Source organism: Thunnus thynnus, chromosome 5, assembly GCF_963924715.1.
Source record: "Thunnus thynnus chromosome 5, fThuThy2.1, whole genome shotgun sequence".
In the NCBI taxonomy this organism is placed as follows: domain Eukaryota; kingdom Metazoa; phylum Chordata; class Actinopteri; order Scombriformes; family Scombridae; genus Thunnus; species Thunnus thynnus.
In genome coordinates, this window is record NC_089521.1 from 21,697,535 (window position 1) to 21,712,527 (window position 14,993).

At 39.6% G+C, this 14,993-nt stretch overlaps 2 protein-coding genes across 3 annotated transcripts; one reads left to right on the plus strand and one right to left on the minus strand.

Annotated features, from left to right (window-relative positions):
- The first annotated feature begins 777 nt into the window (after positions 1–777).
- Positions 778–4,460, plus strand: adal (adenosine deaminase-like). The gene is made up of 10 exons (XM_067590115.1): positions 778–943; positions 1,076–1,206; positions 1,481–1,541; positions 1,654–1,741; positions 1,824–1,905; positions 2,100–2,226; positions 3,004–3,084; positions 3,168–3,306; positions 3,389–3,489; positions 4,269–4,460. Exons 1-10 carry the CDS (start codon positions 899–901, stop codon positions 4,458–4,460), a joined length of 1,047 nt encoding a protein of 348 aa, XP_067446216.1. The 5' UTR covers positions 778–898.
- Positions 4,012–13,740, minus strand: nat10 (N-acetyltransferase 10). Of its 2 annotated transcripts, none has more exons than XM_067590114.1 (29): positions 13,594–13,740; positions 13,232–13,355; positions 12,425–12,516; positions 12,160–12,331; positions 11,433–11,555; positions 11,279–11,340; positions 11,060–11,174; positions 10,838–10,945; positions 10,578–10,711; positions 10,377–10,470; positions 10,194–10,292; positions 9,964–10,100; positions 9,695–9,819; positions 9,460–9,610; positions 9,000–9,096; positions 8,764–8,880; positions 7,494–7,595; positions 7,328–7,402; positions 7,123–7,239; positions 6,856–6,989; positions 6,709–6,757; positions 6,510–6,606; positions 6,314–6,421; positions 6,061–6,233; positions 5,847–5,966; positions 5,623–5,721; positions 5,321–5,394; positions 5,161–5,241; positions 4,012–5,080 (listed from the first exon to the last, which is right to left on the minus strand). In XM_067590114.1, the coding sequence occupies exons 2-29, from the start codon at positions 13,343–13,345 to the stop codon at positions 4,936–4,938; spliced, it is 3,114 nt and encodes a 1,037-aa protein (XP_067446215.1). In that variant the 5' UTR covers positions 13,346–13,355; positions 13,594–13,740; the 3' UTR covers positions 4,012–4,935. The 2 variants fall into 2 exon arrangements, with proteins under 2 accessions (XP_067446215.1, XP_067446214.1); XM_067590113.1 differs by having other exon boundaries at positions 13,232–13,358; positions 13,594–13,738.
- Positions 13,741–14,993: the final 1,253 nt, after the last annotated feature.

Below are 14,993 nucleotides of genomic sequence, written 5' to 3' on the forward strand. Positions count from 1 at the left end.
CAATGTTCTGCATAATGTGTAGTTAGCATAATGTGTACTGTGTCATGGGATATTTTTTATTATAATGTGGTATTATTATTCACTTAGTTGTTTGTTATTTGGTTAAATTATTAATTAGGTTACTTTGCAGAACAGTGATTTTTATACAAAATACAGTAATATCATAAAATATCAGTAGTGGAAGAAGTATTTAGATTTCCTTATGATTTCCAGTCAGAGACTTTGGAGTGATCGGCCTGAAGAGATCAGGGTTGCCAACTGTCTCATCTTTTAAATCACTAATAAAAATCCACTTGTTTAAAATTGCTTTATCACTTATTATATTTTATGGTATTTTGGCTAATTTTACTTTATTTGTGTTGTTAAAATGTGCTTCGTTTTTATGGCTTTCAGTTTTGTTTCTGTTTTTGCATTTTAAATGTGTTCTGTTTTCATTGTAAAGCACTTTGTAACTGTGTTTTGAAAAGTGCTATATAAATAAAGTTATTATTATTATGATATTACCATGTGTTTTGTACAAAAATGACTGTTCTACAAAGTAATTTAATTCATAATTTAACCAAATAACCAACAACCAAATTAATAATTAGTCATTAGATGAATATAGTCAAGTCAAAAAAAGCACATTTTCTTCTAAATTTGTAGAGTGAAATAATTAAGTCTTACGCAGCGGAAATAGTCAAAATACTAATAGTTGTTCGTAAAGAAAAGTACGTTTTTAGTACAGCGGAAGTAGCGGAACTTTGATGGGGGTGGCTTCCTTCTGTGTTGCACATGCTGGTGTCACAGGAAAATGTAGACTGAAAACACAGGCAGTCTGTCAGCGTTATGTGACAGACAGAAAACAACTCAGGGCTCGAGGACTAGCTCAGGCTTTTGTTTTTTTTTTTACTTTGTGATGGATAATGAGGCGGATGTCTTTTATCGGGAGCTGCCAAAAGTGGTAAGTGAACAATGTCGTGACAAATAAAAAACGTTTAGAAGATGGAAAATGTTAAAATTTAAAGAGAGTAATTGTGGTTAACGTTTGTGATGGATAGCTACATGCTAACGTCAGCGTTTTGGTTGCTACCAGGAGCTTCACGCTCACCTGAACGGATCTGTGAGCTTTCAAACCATCGAGAAACTCCTCAAACGAAAGCCACATCTCAACATTGAGCACAGCATGACTGCTATCGGAAAAGGCCAGCGGAGGACACTAGATGAGTGCGTACAAGTTTGTCTTTGTAGTTCAATTTTAACAGGAATAACTAGCAGGGTTGTTTAAACTCATTCAAGTCTAATTAACGGTTAATCCATCACTTCGTTCATTCATTTATTTCCTTCAGTTGTGTAGAAACAGTCCCGCAAAAGCTAAGTAGATGTTGTCTCTGTGTGATCTACATGAGCTGTATTTCTGCAGACAAAAGCAGGCTGACAATGGGGGTGAGGGTCTTTTGTTAAGTGGGTCGCTGACACAACATGGCGCGTATGTCCGCAGGTGTTTTCAGGTCTTCAAGGTCATTCATCAGCTGGTGGACACGCAGGAGGATATCTTGATGGTGAGGACTGGTTCTCAGTTCAGAACTCGTGTGTTGTTGTTTTTAATCTTTTTTTTGTTCAGAATAAAAGTAACAGGTCCTTCTCTTTCTTTCTTTCTTTCTTTCTTTCTAGGTGGCCACAGATGTTATCAAAGAGTTTGCAGCTGATGGTGTCAAGTATTTAGAGCTGAGAAGTACACCAAGAGAGGAGAAAAATACGGGTAAGGAATGTCAACAGGGAGCCTAAAATCTTCATGTCATGATTCAACATTATTACAAGTGTTTTGTCTCTTTTTTCCCCAGGATTGACAAAACAGAGATATGTTGAAACTGTCATTAAAGCCATCCAGCAGTGTAAAACCGAGGGAGTGGACATCGATGTCAGGTAGGCTCATGATGAATAACCTGTATTTTTTTCCAGTGAGCAACAAGTCTAGAAATGTATCTCAGCAGAGTCTAGTGTTGCCTCTCCTGGACACACATCAGCCTCCATCACTATGTGGTAAAACCACCAGAAAACTACAAAATGTTTTACCTCTTTGATCCAACAACTTGAACACAAACCACATTGTCCTGAAGGTTCCTGGTGGCGATTGACCGCAGGAATGGGACTGAAGTTGCCATGGAGACGGTGAAGTTGGCAGAGGAGTTCATGCTGTCCTCTGATGGTTTGGTGGTGGGACTCGACCTGAGTGGGGACCCAACGGTTAGTCAGCCAGTCTGTAGCTTGCAGAGGTGGAAAGTAAAAAAGAACATTTCCATAAGAAAATTACAGCTTGACTCCTGATATGATGCATCATGAGCGTCAAACTCAAGAAATGTACCATTTAGACCAGTTATAGCTTTAAAGTACTTCTCACAGGGCATCACATACTCAGAGTGAGTACTTTTACTTTAGATGCCCAAGTCTAATTTACTGTCAGTTGTCTTGAACATTCATGAAGGTAACATTTTAAATGCAAAAAGCTTATTTTAAAAAGGACATTTAATCAATAAGTGTAACAGAAGTGAGTTTTGCTTCTTACTGAGAGTGCAATCTTTCTATCCAGGTAGCAGCTGCTTACAGCTTCGACTCACCCGGTATGGAGCTCAGTGGCTTTTTTTTTTTTCTTTCTCTTTTTGGCAAAATGCCATTAAATTGATGTATTACATAATACATTAATTTAATGGCAAAAAATAAGTCAAATTACTCTTTATAATTTGGTGTTGACAGTTTTCTTTTTCAGTTGCTGGACATCTTCTCACTTTAATCAGTTCACAACATGGTCTTTCTTCTGTGATTCTGTTTTGTCATATTTGTAAAGATGAATTGTTTTAAAATTCTGCTGAGTGTTTCAGACCTCACCAAATCATATCAAAACTGTCTAGATGAATATTATTTAGTGAGATAACAAATTTTAAAGTTTGTGTTTTTCCACCACCGGGCATTGCTACAGGATTATGTCACAGTACTTGACGTGTTAATGAATGTTTTCATTTTAAGGTGGGCCATGGCAAAGACCTACTTCCTGCCCTACAGAGGGCCAAGAACTGTGGACTGAAGTTATCGCTGCACCTCTCTGAAGTACGACTGTAACTTTCTCATGTTATTTATATGTTGTCACATTATCTGAGAATGCATTAATATTACAACACAAACTGTTGCAGGTGCCGTCACAGCTGGAGGAGTCGGATTTGCTGTTGAATCTTCCTCCAGACAGGATTGGTCACGGCACCTTCCTGCATCCAGAAGTGGGTGGATCTCAAAGCCTTGTTGACAAAGTCATGAAGAACAACATACCACTAGGTAAGACTGAGGTGAAATGATGAATACTCTGTGGTTTGAACAGTTCTCCTAAGTTACTGTCCAAATCTTTCTTTTCTTTCAGAGCTGTGCTTGACATCGAATGTCAAAGGACAAACTGTACTGAATTACTCCAAACATCACTTTAAATACTGGTACCAGTTGGGACACCCAAGTGTGATTTGTGTAAGTTTCTATTTCTTATTTCTGATTAGGGAAGGGTAACATTCAAAAATTTTGATACCAGTGCCACCCTAATTAGAGCTGCAATGATTAGTCAATTAATCATAATTTTAGGTTCTCAAATTTGAGAATTTATTGCTTTTTCTTGTCTTAAATCACAGAAAATTGAATATCTTTGGGTTTTGGACAGTTTTCTTTTGGACAAATAAGACATTTGATGGCATCACCATGGACTGTAATGAATTATGTTGGACATTTTCCACAGTTTTGCAATTTTATAGACTGAAATGATTAATTGGAAAAAAAAAAAAAGGTAAATTAATTGCTAATAAAAATAATTGTTAGTTGCAGCCCTTATCATGATACCAGAATGATACTTTATTTAGCATGTTGTTTTGATGTGTGTAAAACACTTTTTATACACATTAAAGCAGAAATTCATTCATTCATCAAATTTAGCCAAACTTTAAGTGCAGCACTTACTGTAATACAAATACTCACAAAAAATGTATACTTATTAGAATATGAAAATTAACTCATTTGATTTTATTCATGGAAGAAATTACTGAAAAAGACAATGAGCAAACATTTGGTGCCAATATTCTGTTCTTGAATTTCTGACACACAATTCCTTGGACACAATTCAGGTTCAATACCTAGTCTTAATTCTTATTGTTTGTTTTATAAAAAAAAAGAACATTTATGTTAAACCTGAGATGACACTTAATTGCTAGAGAGAAATAGTTCACCATTAATGATTTTTATTCTTTGTCACATTGCAGACTGATGATAAGGGAGTCTTCTGTACAGACTTGTCTCAGGAATATCAGCTGGCAGCTTCAACCTTCGGTCTCAGTAATGAAGCCGTGTGGACGCTCTCCCAGCAGGCCATAGACTGCATCTTCGCACCAGAGACGGTGAAACAGCAGCTCAGACAGAAGTGGACAGATTTACAGCCTCAGGTGTTCAAGTGATGATCACGTCATTCAGTGGAGCCTAAAGCCAATCCATATACCTCAGGTTTCAGTTTTTAAAAACAAACCCTTTTCATTCACTTTTTACAAGTCTTTGTAGAAATCATGACATTAACTGAAAGTTCACTCTAAAAATACAGTGAAATAAATGTCTGAAATAACAGCAAGTAAATGGTTCCTATTAAACACAAGTGTAAGTGTGTTATTTTCTAATGATATTTGATGTCTGCACAATGTCGCACACAACATAAAACAACAAATAGGTAATGACAATGTAGAAATGCCTGTAGTTGGAGAGCAAAATTAAAACAAATTGTGAGGGATAAAAAAAATTTTCAGCAGATGTCAAGTCCTTTGGGTGCTCTTCAGTATCAACAAGTCCGTCTCTTCCTTTGGAGATATAGTTCTCCAAATTTCAAAATATGTTGACGTCTCATATCCACACGCAGTCCTGTCATTGCAGCACTATTTACTGTTACGCCTTCTTCCCGAATTTGCCGTGCTTGTCCTTGTTCTTCTTGAATTTGCCGTGCTGCATTTCCTTCTTTTTTACTTTCCCGTGCTGGGGACCCCCATTGCTTGCGATGGCGTTTCCCCCATCCAGTTTCCTCTTCTTGTCACTGTTGGGAGTAGGACATAATTACAAACATGTCTCTAAGTACTAATACAGCGTTTCCAAAGATCCTGGATGTTACTGCACCTTTTTATGCTGATGATACTTGTGTTCCCTGCTTTCTTCAACACCTGGTCCCATTCCTCATCATCTCCACGGATCCTGTACCTGTAAACGCAGAGGAAGCTACATAACATTGCCCTGTAACGTCTACACAAATAATGACCAACACCAAGCTCATACTCACTGTTCCAGATCCATTTCCTTCACTTTCTCTATATCCTGCTTGTGTTTCTCCTCAAACTCCTTGGCTGCCTCATTCTGTTAAAAGAGTGAAAACCAATTTTTTTTTTTTAGTTCCTAAAACAAGTTTAAGCCAAAAAAAAAAGAGAATTGTGAAATGTTCATCACAACAGCCCAAAAGTCAAGTTGACATTTTTTAATTCCTTATTTTAAAGGATGCGACGCTGAAAGCAGCATGTTTGGCATTTTTAGACAAACTCTAGTCATTTGCTATCACATATACTCGAATACTGAGAAACAACATACCAGATCATCATTAAGGCTTCGGACAGTTGGCTCCATGGTAACTTCTTTAGTTGTTGTCATCTCAGCTTCAATAGCTTTTTCTTGGATGCTGGTAAAGACCTGCAATAGTAAAAGACAAGAACAAAAGAGTACTTAAGTTGTTGAACTTTTTTTAAAATAGTAGGATGTATGACATTTTTATGCCATGTTTTCCATTATGACTTCTACCATTGGTGTTAACTCACCTGCACAAACTTCCGGATGAGACGGTTGAAGAGGCCCATGAGCTGCGAGCTTGGGAGTTCAATTTCCTTTTCTAGCTGGTCCACTGATTTGTGTTGCAATCCTATGCCCAACAGTAACGCCTGAAGAGGAACAGTCAATATTTATGACAACAAAACTGTTCATATAGTTAAAAAAAACAACATCTGAGATCCCTAAAACAAGGGGAAAACTTACACACTGTGCAGCTGAGAGGGAGACGTCACCGAGCTGCTTGAGGAAGAACATGCGTGCCACGGATGGGACCAGGTCCATGATGAGGTGGTAGTCAACCATACTCCTCGAATACAACTCCAGACGTTTGAGGTCATAAGGGCTGAAATGAGTTGCCAGCTGGGAGCTACTGAGTGCTGTGGAGATCAGAGACAAGTCAGCTCAGGTTTGGAAAGATGCTGATAACAGATTAGTGTCATTTGTAGAATAGTCTTACTGCTCATCTCCTCCTTGGTCTTCTTATTCTGAAGGATGCTGAGTGCCATGCTCGGATGGAAGTTGCTAAACTGGTAGGAGAGGAGAGACAGGAAGCGCCTGCGGAAATCTGAGACAAACAAAAACTGTTTAGGAGGACTATAATGAATTTAAAAAATTTTAAAAAACGCATCTCGAGAAAAGTAATGAAGGTTCACCTTTCCAGAAGGCCGACAGCCACTGGCTCTGCTCCGGGGCTTCATCTGTATTCAGCTCTTTCACCATCACACAAGAGTGCTCTCCTGTCAGGTCATTCTATATACGACCACACAAACAAAGAATCACAGCATGTGACAAATGCACACTTCACAGAAATATATTAAAACATACAAAGGTGACTATTTGTTTAATACTTACAGGGGTTTGTCTCAAGTAGACTGGAGTATAACCTGCTTTCTTCCAGAACCTGTCAGATTGCAAAATTAGTTTTTAAATATAAATCTGCAAAAATATTACAACCCTCCTCCCTTTCTCCTATTTCCCCTATTTAAAAAGGACACTCACTTGAGCAGCTGTGTGGTAAGGCCATAGGAAACTCCTAGATAGTCCAGTCTTTCTGCTCTTCTCTCACTCAGCTTCAGCAGCAGAGGAGGGAGTTCTTTCCGTGGAGTGACCACCTCCTCCAGAAGACTGACAGCCTGGACAACCAATGACAACAACAGAGCCTCTGTGTTTAATCTGCCTGATCTAATCTAATAGTTACACTTCATGTGAGGAATTGATGTTTCTCAGATGAAGCTAAAATACACTTTATGTCTTTGACTGAATTACCTCACTGCTGACGGAGGTGATTTCATTGTGGTTTGAGGGTGTGTTCTCATCCATTGTGGGGAACTTGCCCTCATAGTACATCTGAAGCAGTTGGAGCGCTCTGGAGCCGTACCCCATCTGTTGAACAAGTCAAAACCCAGTTACATACATCTGGATGAATTAAAAAAACTGGACAAAACTCGCTGAAGCCTTTGTAAGTTCTCACCCCTTGGTAGTCTGGATTGACAGCTATTCGCACCACTCTACCTCCAGAGAGGCTGCCGAACTCTGGGTCTTGGAACTGTGAAGAGATGAGTGGAGGATTCACGATTGCACTGTAGAAACAAGTACTGTAAGAATTTTCTCAAAGGCTTTGTGACCTGTGTGTGTACCTGTTCAGACACAGTCCAGGGAATGAGGTCACCTGAGGCCTTTTTCCCTCTTGACAGACTGTTAAGGATGGACTGTCGGGATATTTCCCCCTCCAGACAAACCTGAGGGATCAGAGAAGAAGAAATCCATACATCAGTGAAGTCAATAAACTAGTTTGTCATAATAGACAATAATAATAGACCAACTCGGCACAGTAATGTCCATTTTTATGCGGATGATACCATCTTTTATGCCATTGGTCCTACAGCAGACCAGGCCTTCTCCAGGTTACAGTCTGATTTTGACAACCTCCAGACCTCTGATGTAAAATTTGTTCTAAACTCAAAAAGGACTAAACCTGTGCATTTCACAAGAGCACAAACCATTGATGTTCCCACACTTATCCATGCTCTAAATGAAGAACTAACTGACACAGTGCAGCATTATAAATACGCAGCTTGTCCTCCCAAACTCATGTTGAACATCTCGCTCAAAAAACAAAAAATTCTAATTAGATTCTTGTAACGGATCTGCTTGGTTCTATTTTCAAAGCAGAAAACACATTATTCAATCTACCATACTGTCCACATTGGATTATGGAGATATCCTGTATGCTCATGCTGCTGCCACCACCCTTTAAACCCCTGGATGCTTCCTACTACAGTGCCATTTGATTCATTACAGCAGACAGCTATCGCACTCATCACTGTGAGTTATATGAAAAGGTCGGATGGTCGTCATTGGCAACTAGAAGGCACCGGCATACCTGTATCTTCATTTATACGGCCTTGCTATCTAAGTTGTCGAGTTATTTAACATCTTTAGGTGAGTTCAGAGCTAATAACCATCACACCAGATCACAGAGCAGGTTGGCTTTTAGAGTTCTGGGGAAAACTGGTTTCTGGTACTATGCACCTTACTACTGGAATGAACTGCAACACAGCTTAAAGTTAAAGACACTTCTTCCTCTTTGAAGTTTTACTAGCTGCTATTCTTCAGAAAATATGTGATTGTTTTAAGTAGTGCATCTGTGAGTGTGTATAATGATTTTTTTGTGACTGTGATGAGAATGAACCGTCTTATTGTGATCCTGTGTATATGTAACATGTTCTCAGCTCTCTCTTGCAAAAGATATCTTGATCTCAATGAGATTTCCTGAATAGATAAAGCTTAATAATAGACACAAAAAAGCACAAGAAAACTGTAAGAAATGGTGGTGGAGCAGCTAGTAAATTAAAGACAGTTGGGAAAATAAATAAATAAAAGGCTGATGGGTTCAGAGTGTCTTACCTGCACCACAGCGAGGACCTCAGGCAGTGAGTTCTGTGTGGGAGGAACAGGTGGCAAGAGGCAGAAGAGGTGATGGGCCGGAGCGTCGGACAACATCTGCAGGTCGTTCGGGGAATTCTGGAAGTGGATAAAAAAACATTAAGTTAGCAGATACACACAGGTAGCACAACACTTTGTAGGGTATTATGCTCTCTGAAGAAATGCAAAGTGAATTGATTCCAAGTTAAATATCTCACCTTGTAATGTGATGCCACATAGAGGGCCATCAACCTCTGCAGGAAAGCCTCAGATGCCTTGTGGTAACAGAACAGAGTGTCTCTGTTCACATAATACCTGCACAGTGTGGGTTAAGATCAAAAGCAGAAGAAACTGCAGCTTATTTCATCTTGATAGATAAGTGTAGATGTCTTCAATAAGTATGCCAAATCTTAGTTTTTGACAAATTTGTCACTGACGTAGGTTTACATCTGTGGTTTTGAATTGATGTAGCACTACCTCTCACTGTTGTCAATTTTTTATACACACTGGTTAAAAGCAACAACGCTTTCATTTTATCCACCTGCACCAGCTCAATATACACACTCACTACTCAGAACACTAAATCGTTTTTGTTGTTGTTGTTGTTGTTGTGTTGCCTTTGCAGACCCAATCTAGGCCAGAGGTCATTGAAAGCCCTTTAAAGTAAATGAAGGATACAGGTCGCAGGTCTGTGGAAGCGGGCAGCCAGAGATGAGCCTGGGAATGTTGAGACAGTCCAGACAGAGCAGCTCATTCAGCCACTTCTCCACAGCGTCTCCTGGAGCATACCGAATGGACTCGTGAAGAGAAACCTCATGGAGGGAGCGAGCTGTGCGGGAAACAGATGATAAACAGCGGTCAGTCAGATGTGACAGGAGAACACTGAATACACTAAAACACTTGAGATACCTACCTGCTGCTAGCCTTGCCGTGTTGGTGTTCCTGTTCTCTGCCGACATGCTCTGCTGGCTGTCGGTGCTCTGCTGTCTCAACTGCTGAATCAGTTTCAGGGAGAGGGAGCGTCCGGTGCCTTCATACCTGCACAGATCAAGGAAAAGAGAAGTCAGACATACAAATAATGCACACAGTCATTACCTCTACCTAGCAGGTCAATGCATAGTTATTCTGTCAAAATGAATGTATTATTTGGTTCTGTAAATATCATCCAGCCCTATTACTTACCCATTAATCGTGGAGGCCATGAAAACCAGATATGGTCCCAGCAGCTTCTTAACCAGAGGCAGAGGGATGGCTGCAGCCTCATCAATGACCAGCAGCTCAGCCTGGCCCAGTTTCACTGCATCACCTGGGTGGATGTACTGTTGGACACAGGAACAGGATCAGATTCGCGTATTTCACTTTTTTTACTGTGCCCAACAGGAAACAGAAAAGAGCAGTCTGGTCTCGTTTACCTGAATAGTCTGTCGATGCTCTTTGAAGATGTTCACCCGCACCACTGCTTTGTTGAACTCTGGATTCAGTGACTGGATGATTTCATAGTCGAGATGCTCCTACAAATGCAAAAAGAGGACATGAAGTAGCGTGCACACACACATGAACACGGCCAGTACAGAGGAGACACTCAGGCAGCCTACCTGATACTGTAGAGCATCAAAGCCTTTGAAGACGAACTCAAACATGGTGTGAAGGTTGTCTGGGCTCGGTGAGGTTACAAAGATATTGGAGTAGCTGTAAAAAATATCAAGAAATCATTGGTAACTATCGGAGGTGATATAATCTCAAATATATGTGTGATATATGTGTGATTTAGAAACACTGTAAGGATTTATCTGTACCCAAAAGCCACAGCTCCAGCAACAGCCAGCCCCAGTGCTGCAGATTTGCCTCGACCACGGGCAGCAGTCAGAGTCACGGTGCTCCTCAGGGTCTTCTCTGAGATGGCTTCAATAAACTTCAGCACTGCCTTGGCCTAGAGGACAACACAAGGCTTGGATATTACATTTATTAGGACTTAAAAAGGGACAACTATTGACATTTTCAAGGAACAACGTCATGATTCTTGAACTCCAAAGTGTTCGTTACTTGAGTTTCTAACCTGGTCCATGGTCCTGCAGCCATCCACTAGCACACCCACAGGTTGAGTGTCCTGAAGAGACTCCTTTAGATCCTTCAGCTCCTGTTCTCGTGGAGACAAACCGTCCTCCTAAAGAGGAAGAGAAAACTGGTCAGGAATCAGAGAGCATGTAACCAAAAAATTGTGAAGAGTGCTTTTTCCCCCCCTTTGCTTTAGGTGGAGTTTAATTGAGCGAATAAATACCTGAGTCTTTGGAGGAACAGGCTTGATGTTTGCCATGTGGCTGGAGATGGGCAGGATGTTGAGTTGGTCATCAATGACTAGACAGTTTTTGCAGGATGCAAGAGACAGAATGAATCTATAAACAGAAGAGACAAACTTAATAATAATGTAAAAAATTTCTTTCATTTTACTGCTTTATAAAATACACCAAATTCTATAAAAGCCTGAGCAGCATTTTACCTCTCATTGAACCTTCCCACCACATCCTGATGGGCCTCAGTTCTGTATCGAGAGTGCACGTCCTGGAGGGAAACGAAGCCACAAAGATTTTGCCAACAGACTAGCAAAGAGAGACGAGAGACGTGTGTGGTGAAAGAGCAGAGTCTAGACTTACCATAGTCATAGTGTACAGCTGCTTAAGAGAGTTCATTGTCCGTAGCAGTATGACTACGATACCGCCTCCTTCTACAGTCTCAATAGTTCTTGCTAACAGGTTGGGAGTGAGCGCTTCAAAATCCTGTGTGACATGGAAAACAAAAGCTCTTAAAAGTCAAATATATTGAGCACATCAACTTTATATTAATCAGTTCACAATCTTTTTTGCATTGTGACCCCTCGTCTCAGGTTGCATATTTACATATTTACTCATTTGGCAGATGCTCATGTCCAAGCCTACGTACAAATGAAGCACTGTCCTCTGCATATGAACTGAGAGCAACTCAAACTCAGAGTGCTTTTCACTTCTCAGAGACGTTCTAAGATTTCAGAGATTGCAGAAATGTCTGAAAAAAAAAATCATCTTTTTTTGGAAAACTTTTTTTCCTTTTGTATCCTGTTACTGCTACATGGGGGGTTTTAGGTTTTAACCCAAAAGTTGGGAACTGCTAATTTACAGGCAGAAGATCTGCACACTGAACTTATAGCTCCCAATACAAGAGATCATGCAATAACAACACACAATAACCTGAGTGATAATGCATTTGTGTCTACAAAGATGCCTAATAAAGATCTCTGAGTGAAACATTGATTTGTTAAATCTAATTTATTGGTCTTTTGACTTTTTTTTGTTTTTGTTTGTTTGATTGACCACATGTCTATCACCACAGAGGAGAAAGACTCACCTGTAAGACACACATGCCAAAAGTGTTTCCCAGGATCTTGTGTGTCTCATTGTAGTAACAGTAGCGGATGTTGGTTGCAGCGATGAAGAGTTCAAACGGGTCATCCTGATTCAGATTCAGTGTGCCGGTTTTAATCTTCTTTTGCAGCTGCCTCATACGCTTCTTCCGATTGCTGTTTCAGACATATTTGACAAATCAAATCATCTCTCCAGTCTGATACAACAAATGACAAACACATTAATCTCTGTGAGGAGTTCACGCTCACCTGCTAAACCCAAGGTCTTTTTTGTAGCACCAGAGTACGGAGGGTCGTGCTCTGACGGTAGCTTTAGACAGCATGTGATGCAGAATGACAACCTGGATCAAAGACAGATTAAATTAAGTTTGTTACTCAATGAAAACAGACAAGTGTAATCTTAAAACAAACACAATGCTGCCTTTAAAGATTAAAGGACGGGTTCACAATTTTTCAAATCTGTCTTAAAACAACAGTCAGGTGTCCATATGAACACTGAAAGAGGTTTTCCTTGCTGTAATCATCCCTTCTCTTCATACTGGCCATTTAAAGATCCCCTTAAAATGTGTTTTCGATGTAAGAGATGGGGCAAAAATCCACAGTGTGTCCACACAGTCATTATGTGCAAAAATGCATTTAAAAGTTTATCTGAAGCTTATATATCTGCCACATTTACAGTCTTTTTAGCATCAAATTCCCTCTTCTTGTTTCCCTGCTGAGCTGCGTTAGAAGTATAGTAACAAAAAGAGGGACTTTGGCACTAAAAAGACTGTAATGTTGAAAGATATCTACTTGATTTGACTCATTTGTACAGCTGAAGCTTCAGATAAACTTTACATTTTTGCACTGAAGGAGGATTGTGGAGTTTGGCCCCCATCACTTACACTATAAGTGCATTATGAAGGGATCTTCTAATGGTCAGCAATGGTCAGGGGAAATGAATACAGCAAGAAAAACCTATTTCAATGTTCATTTGAGCATCTGACTGTTGTTTTAAGAAAAACTGTGAACCTGTCCTTTAAATGTCACTGCCTGTTCTCCCTGAGGAAAGATTACCTGATCTCTCCCACGATCTCCCACCACCACAAACATGGTGCGATGCTGTAGAGCGACCCCATTCTCTATCTGGACCCGGATCCGGTTGTCTACCTTCTTGCGGACTGTTGCCATCGTCTTCCTGCTACTGAGAAATCAGAAAACACACATCAACACAGACAAACAAGTAGCTGTTATAGTGTGCAGAAACGATGCAGTTAAATTACACCCTCAATGTCCTGTCAGATGAGTTAGAAATAGAAGAGAGGCTCTAGCTAACCTGCAGCCAAAACAAACTACAGATAACAGCAGCAGGGAACGTAAAACCTGCCACAACAACAGAGATTTAACGCGCCATTTCAAATACGAACGTTTCCGGTTACCTTTCGTTAAAGACAAACTGTTCGGTGTTTAATCTTCACAAAAATCCAACTAGTCGAAAGCTGAATTTACATGCCAGCCATCATGCTGTTGATACTCTCACGTGGAGACACCAGTTCATGGAGGACCCCGCCGGTGTGACGTCACAGTTTCGCGACGGTCTATGTGATTGTGGGGAGGGAGGGAGATTTTGCCCTGAATTTAGTTTCTCAGGTGTAACTTCCTAATTACCTTTTGCGTAGTTTGTACAGCTGCAACGATCACTAGTCAATCGCACCCGGCGACTATTTTAATAATCGATTAATCGTTAAGTCGCTCCGACAAGAGTACTGAAAATTCACTGGTTCCAACTTCTTCTGAAATATGAATATTTTATGGTTTTCTTTGTCATATATAGATGGATAGTTGGATGGACAAATTAAACAACTGAAGAACTTATTGGGCTCAGGGAAATTATTTTTCGCAACTGTATGGTAGACCAACAATTAATTGAGATAATAATAATAATAATAATAATAATAATAATAATAATAATAATAATAATAATAATAATATGGACAACAATAATAATAGTAATAATAATTGATATTGATAGTTGAAGCCTTATACTTCAAGAAAAGTATACTAATGGAGATGATGGTTACGCTTAATGGCTGCTTTATTTTTAATTGCTTTAATCATTCCTATTATTTTCATTTCATTTCAAAGCTGTCACAAATTCGTTGCAACAGAAAACAAACATTTAGTGGTTACTACACTGATGTTATCATTGTAAAAACTACATAAAATGAATATTGGGCATGACAAAGTCATCCTGAAAATTAAATTTAAAAGGACACAATTCATATGTAACTTGTACATCAGGTAGCTTTCATCAAAAATTGTTTCGAGCATAATGTTGTATTCATCAATTCAGTTTCATGTCTGTAGCAGTACTCTGAAAGGCCACGGGGTGGTGCTGTATGACAAACTGCTAAATCATCTGGATCTTTCCAGCTGCTAAATAGTTCGAAGAAAACACTTGATCTTCTATGAAGAGTGACTTCATTCCTAAATAAGGGTTGTTTAGCTGTGATGCTGCCAATCAAAGCCTGCCCACACACAGATACTCTACGTTATGATTGCTGTAATCTGGCTTGAGGACCTGCACTCTGACACACTGAGGATATCGTTTGGGAAAGTGACACACCGATTTCTTGACTCAGAAGTATAAAGTTTCGAAATAGAGCATGTCTTCATCTGAATAACTCGTACTAAAAAGCTCCAGAACTCATCACTCCAGATTAATTGTACTGTCTGTTGGCTGATTTGATCTCTGATCTGACTGATATGAAATTCCCTCATTTTAATACAACAAATTATTAGGATTGAAGATTGCCCAATCCAGCAATTAATATTTGAT

Bases quoted from the DNA above. Each gene is read 5' to 3' on its own strand.
- nat10 (XM_067590114.1), bottom strand. From the start codon at position 13,345: ATGGCAACAGTCCGCAAGAAGGTAGACAACCGGATCCGGGTCCAGATA. The intron at 10,293-10,376 runs GTAGGCTGCCTG...TTGCATTTGTAG, and splicing joins TTGATGCTCTACAGTATCAG to GAGCATCTCGACTATGAAAT. The intron at 5,242-5,320 runs GTGAGTATGAGC...CTGCGTTTACAG, and splicing joins AAGGAAATGGATCTGGAACA to GTACAGGATCCGTGGAGATG.
- adal (XM_067590115.1), top strand. From the start codon at position 899: ATGGATAATGAGGCGGATGTCTTTTATCGGGAGCTGCCAAAAGTG. The intron at 1,906-2,099 runs GTAGGCTCATGA...ATTGTCCTGAAG, and splicing joins GGAGTGGACATCGATGTCAG to GTTCCTGGTGGCGATTGACC. The intron at 2,227-3,003 runs GTTAGTCAGCCA...TTTCATTTTAAG, and splicing joins ACCTGAGTGGGGACCCAACG to GTGGGCCATGGCAAAGACCT.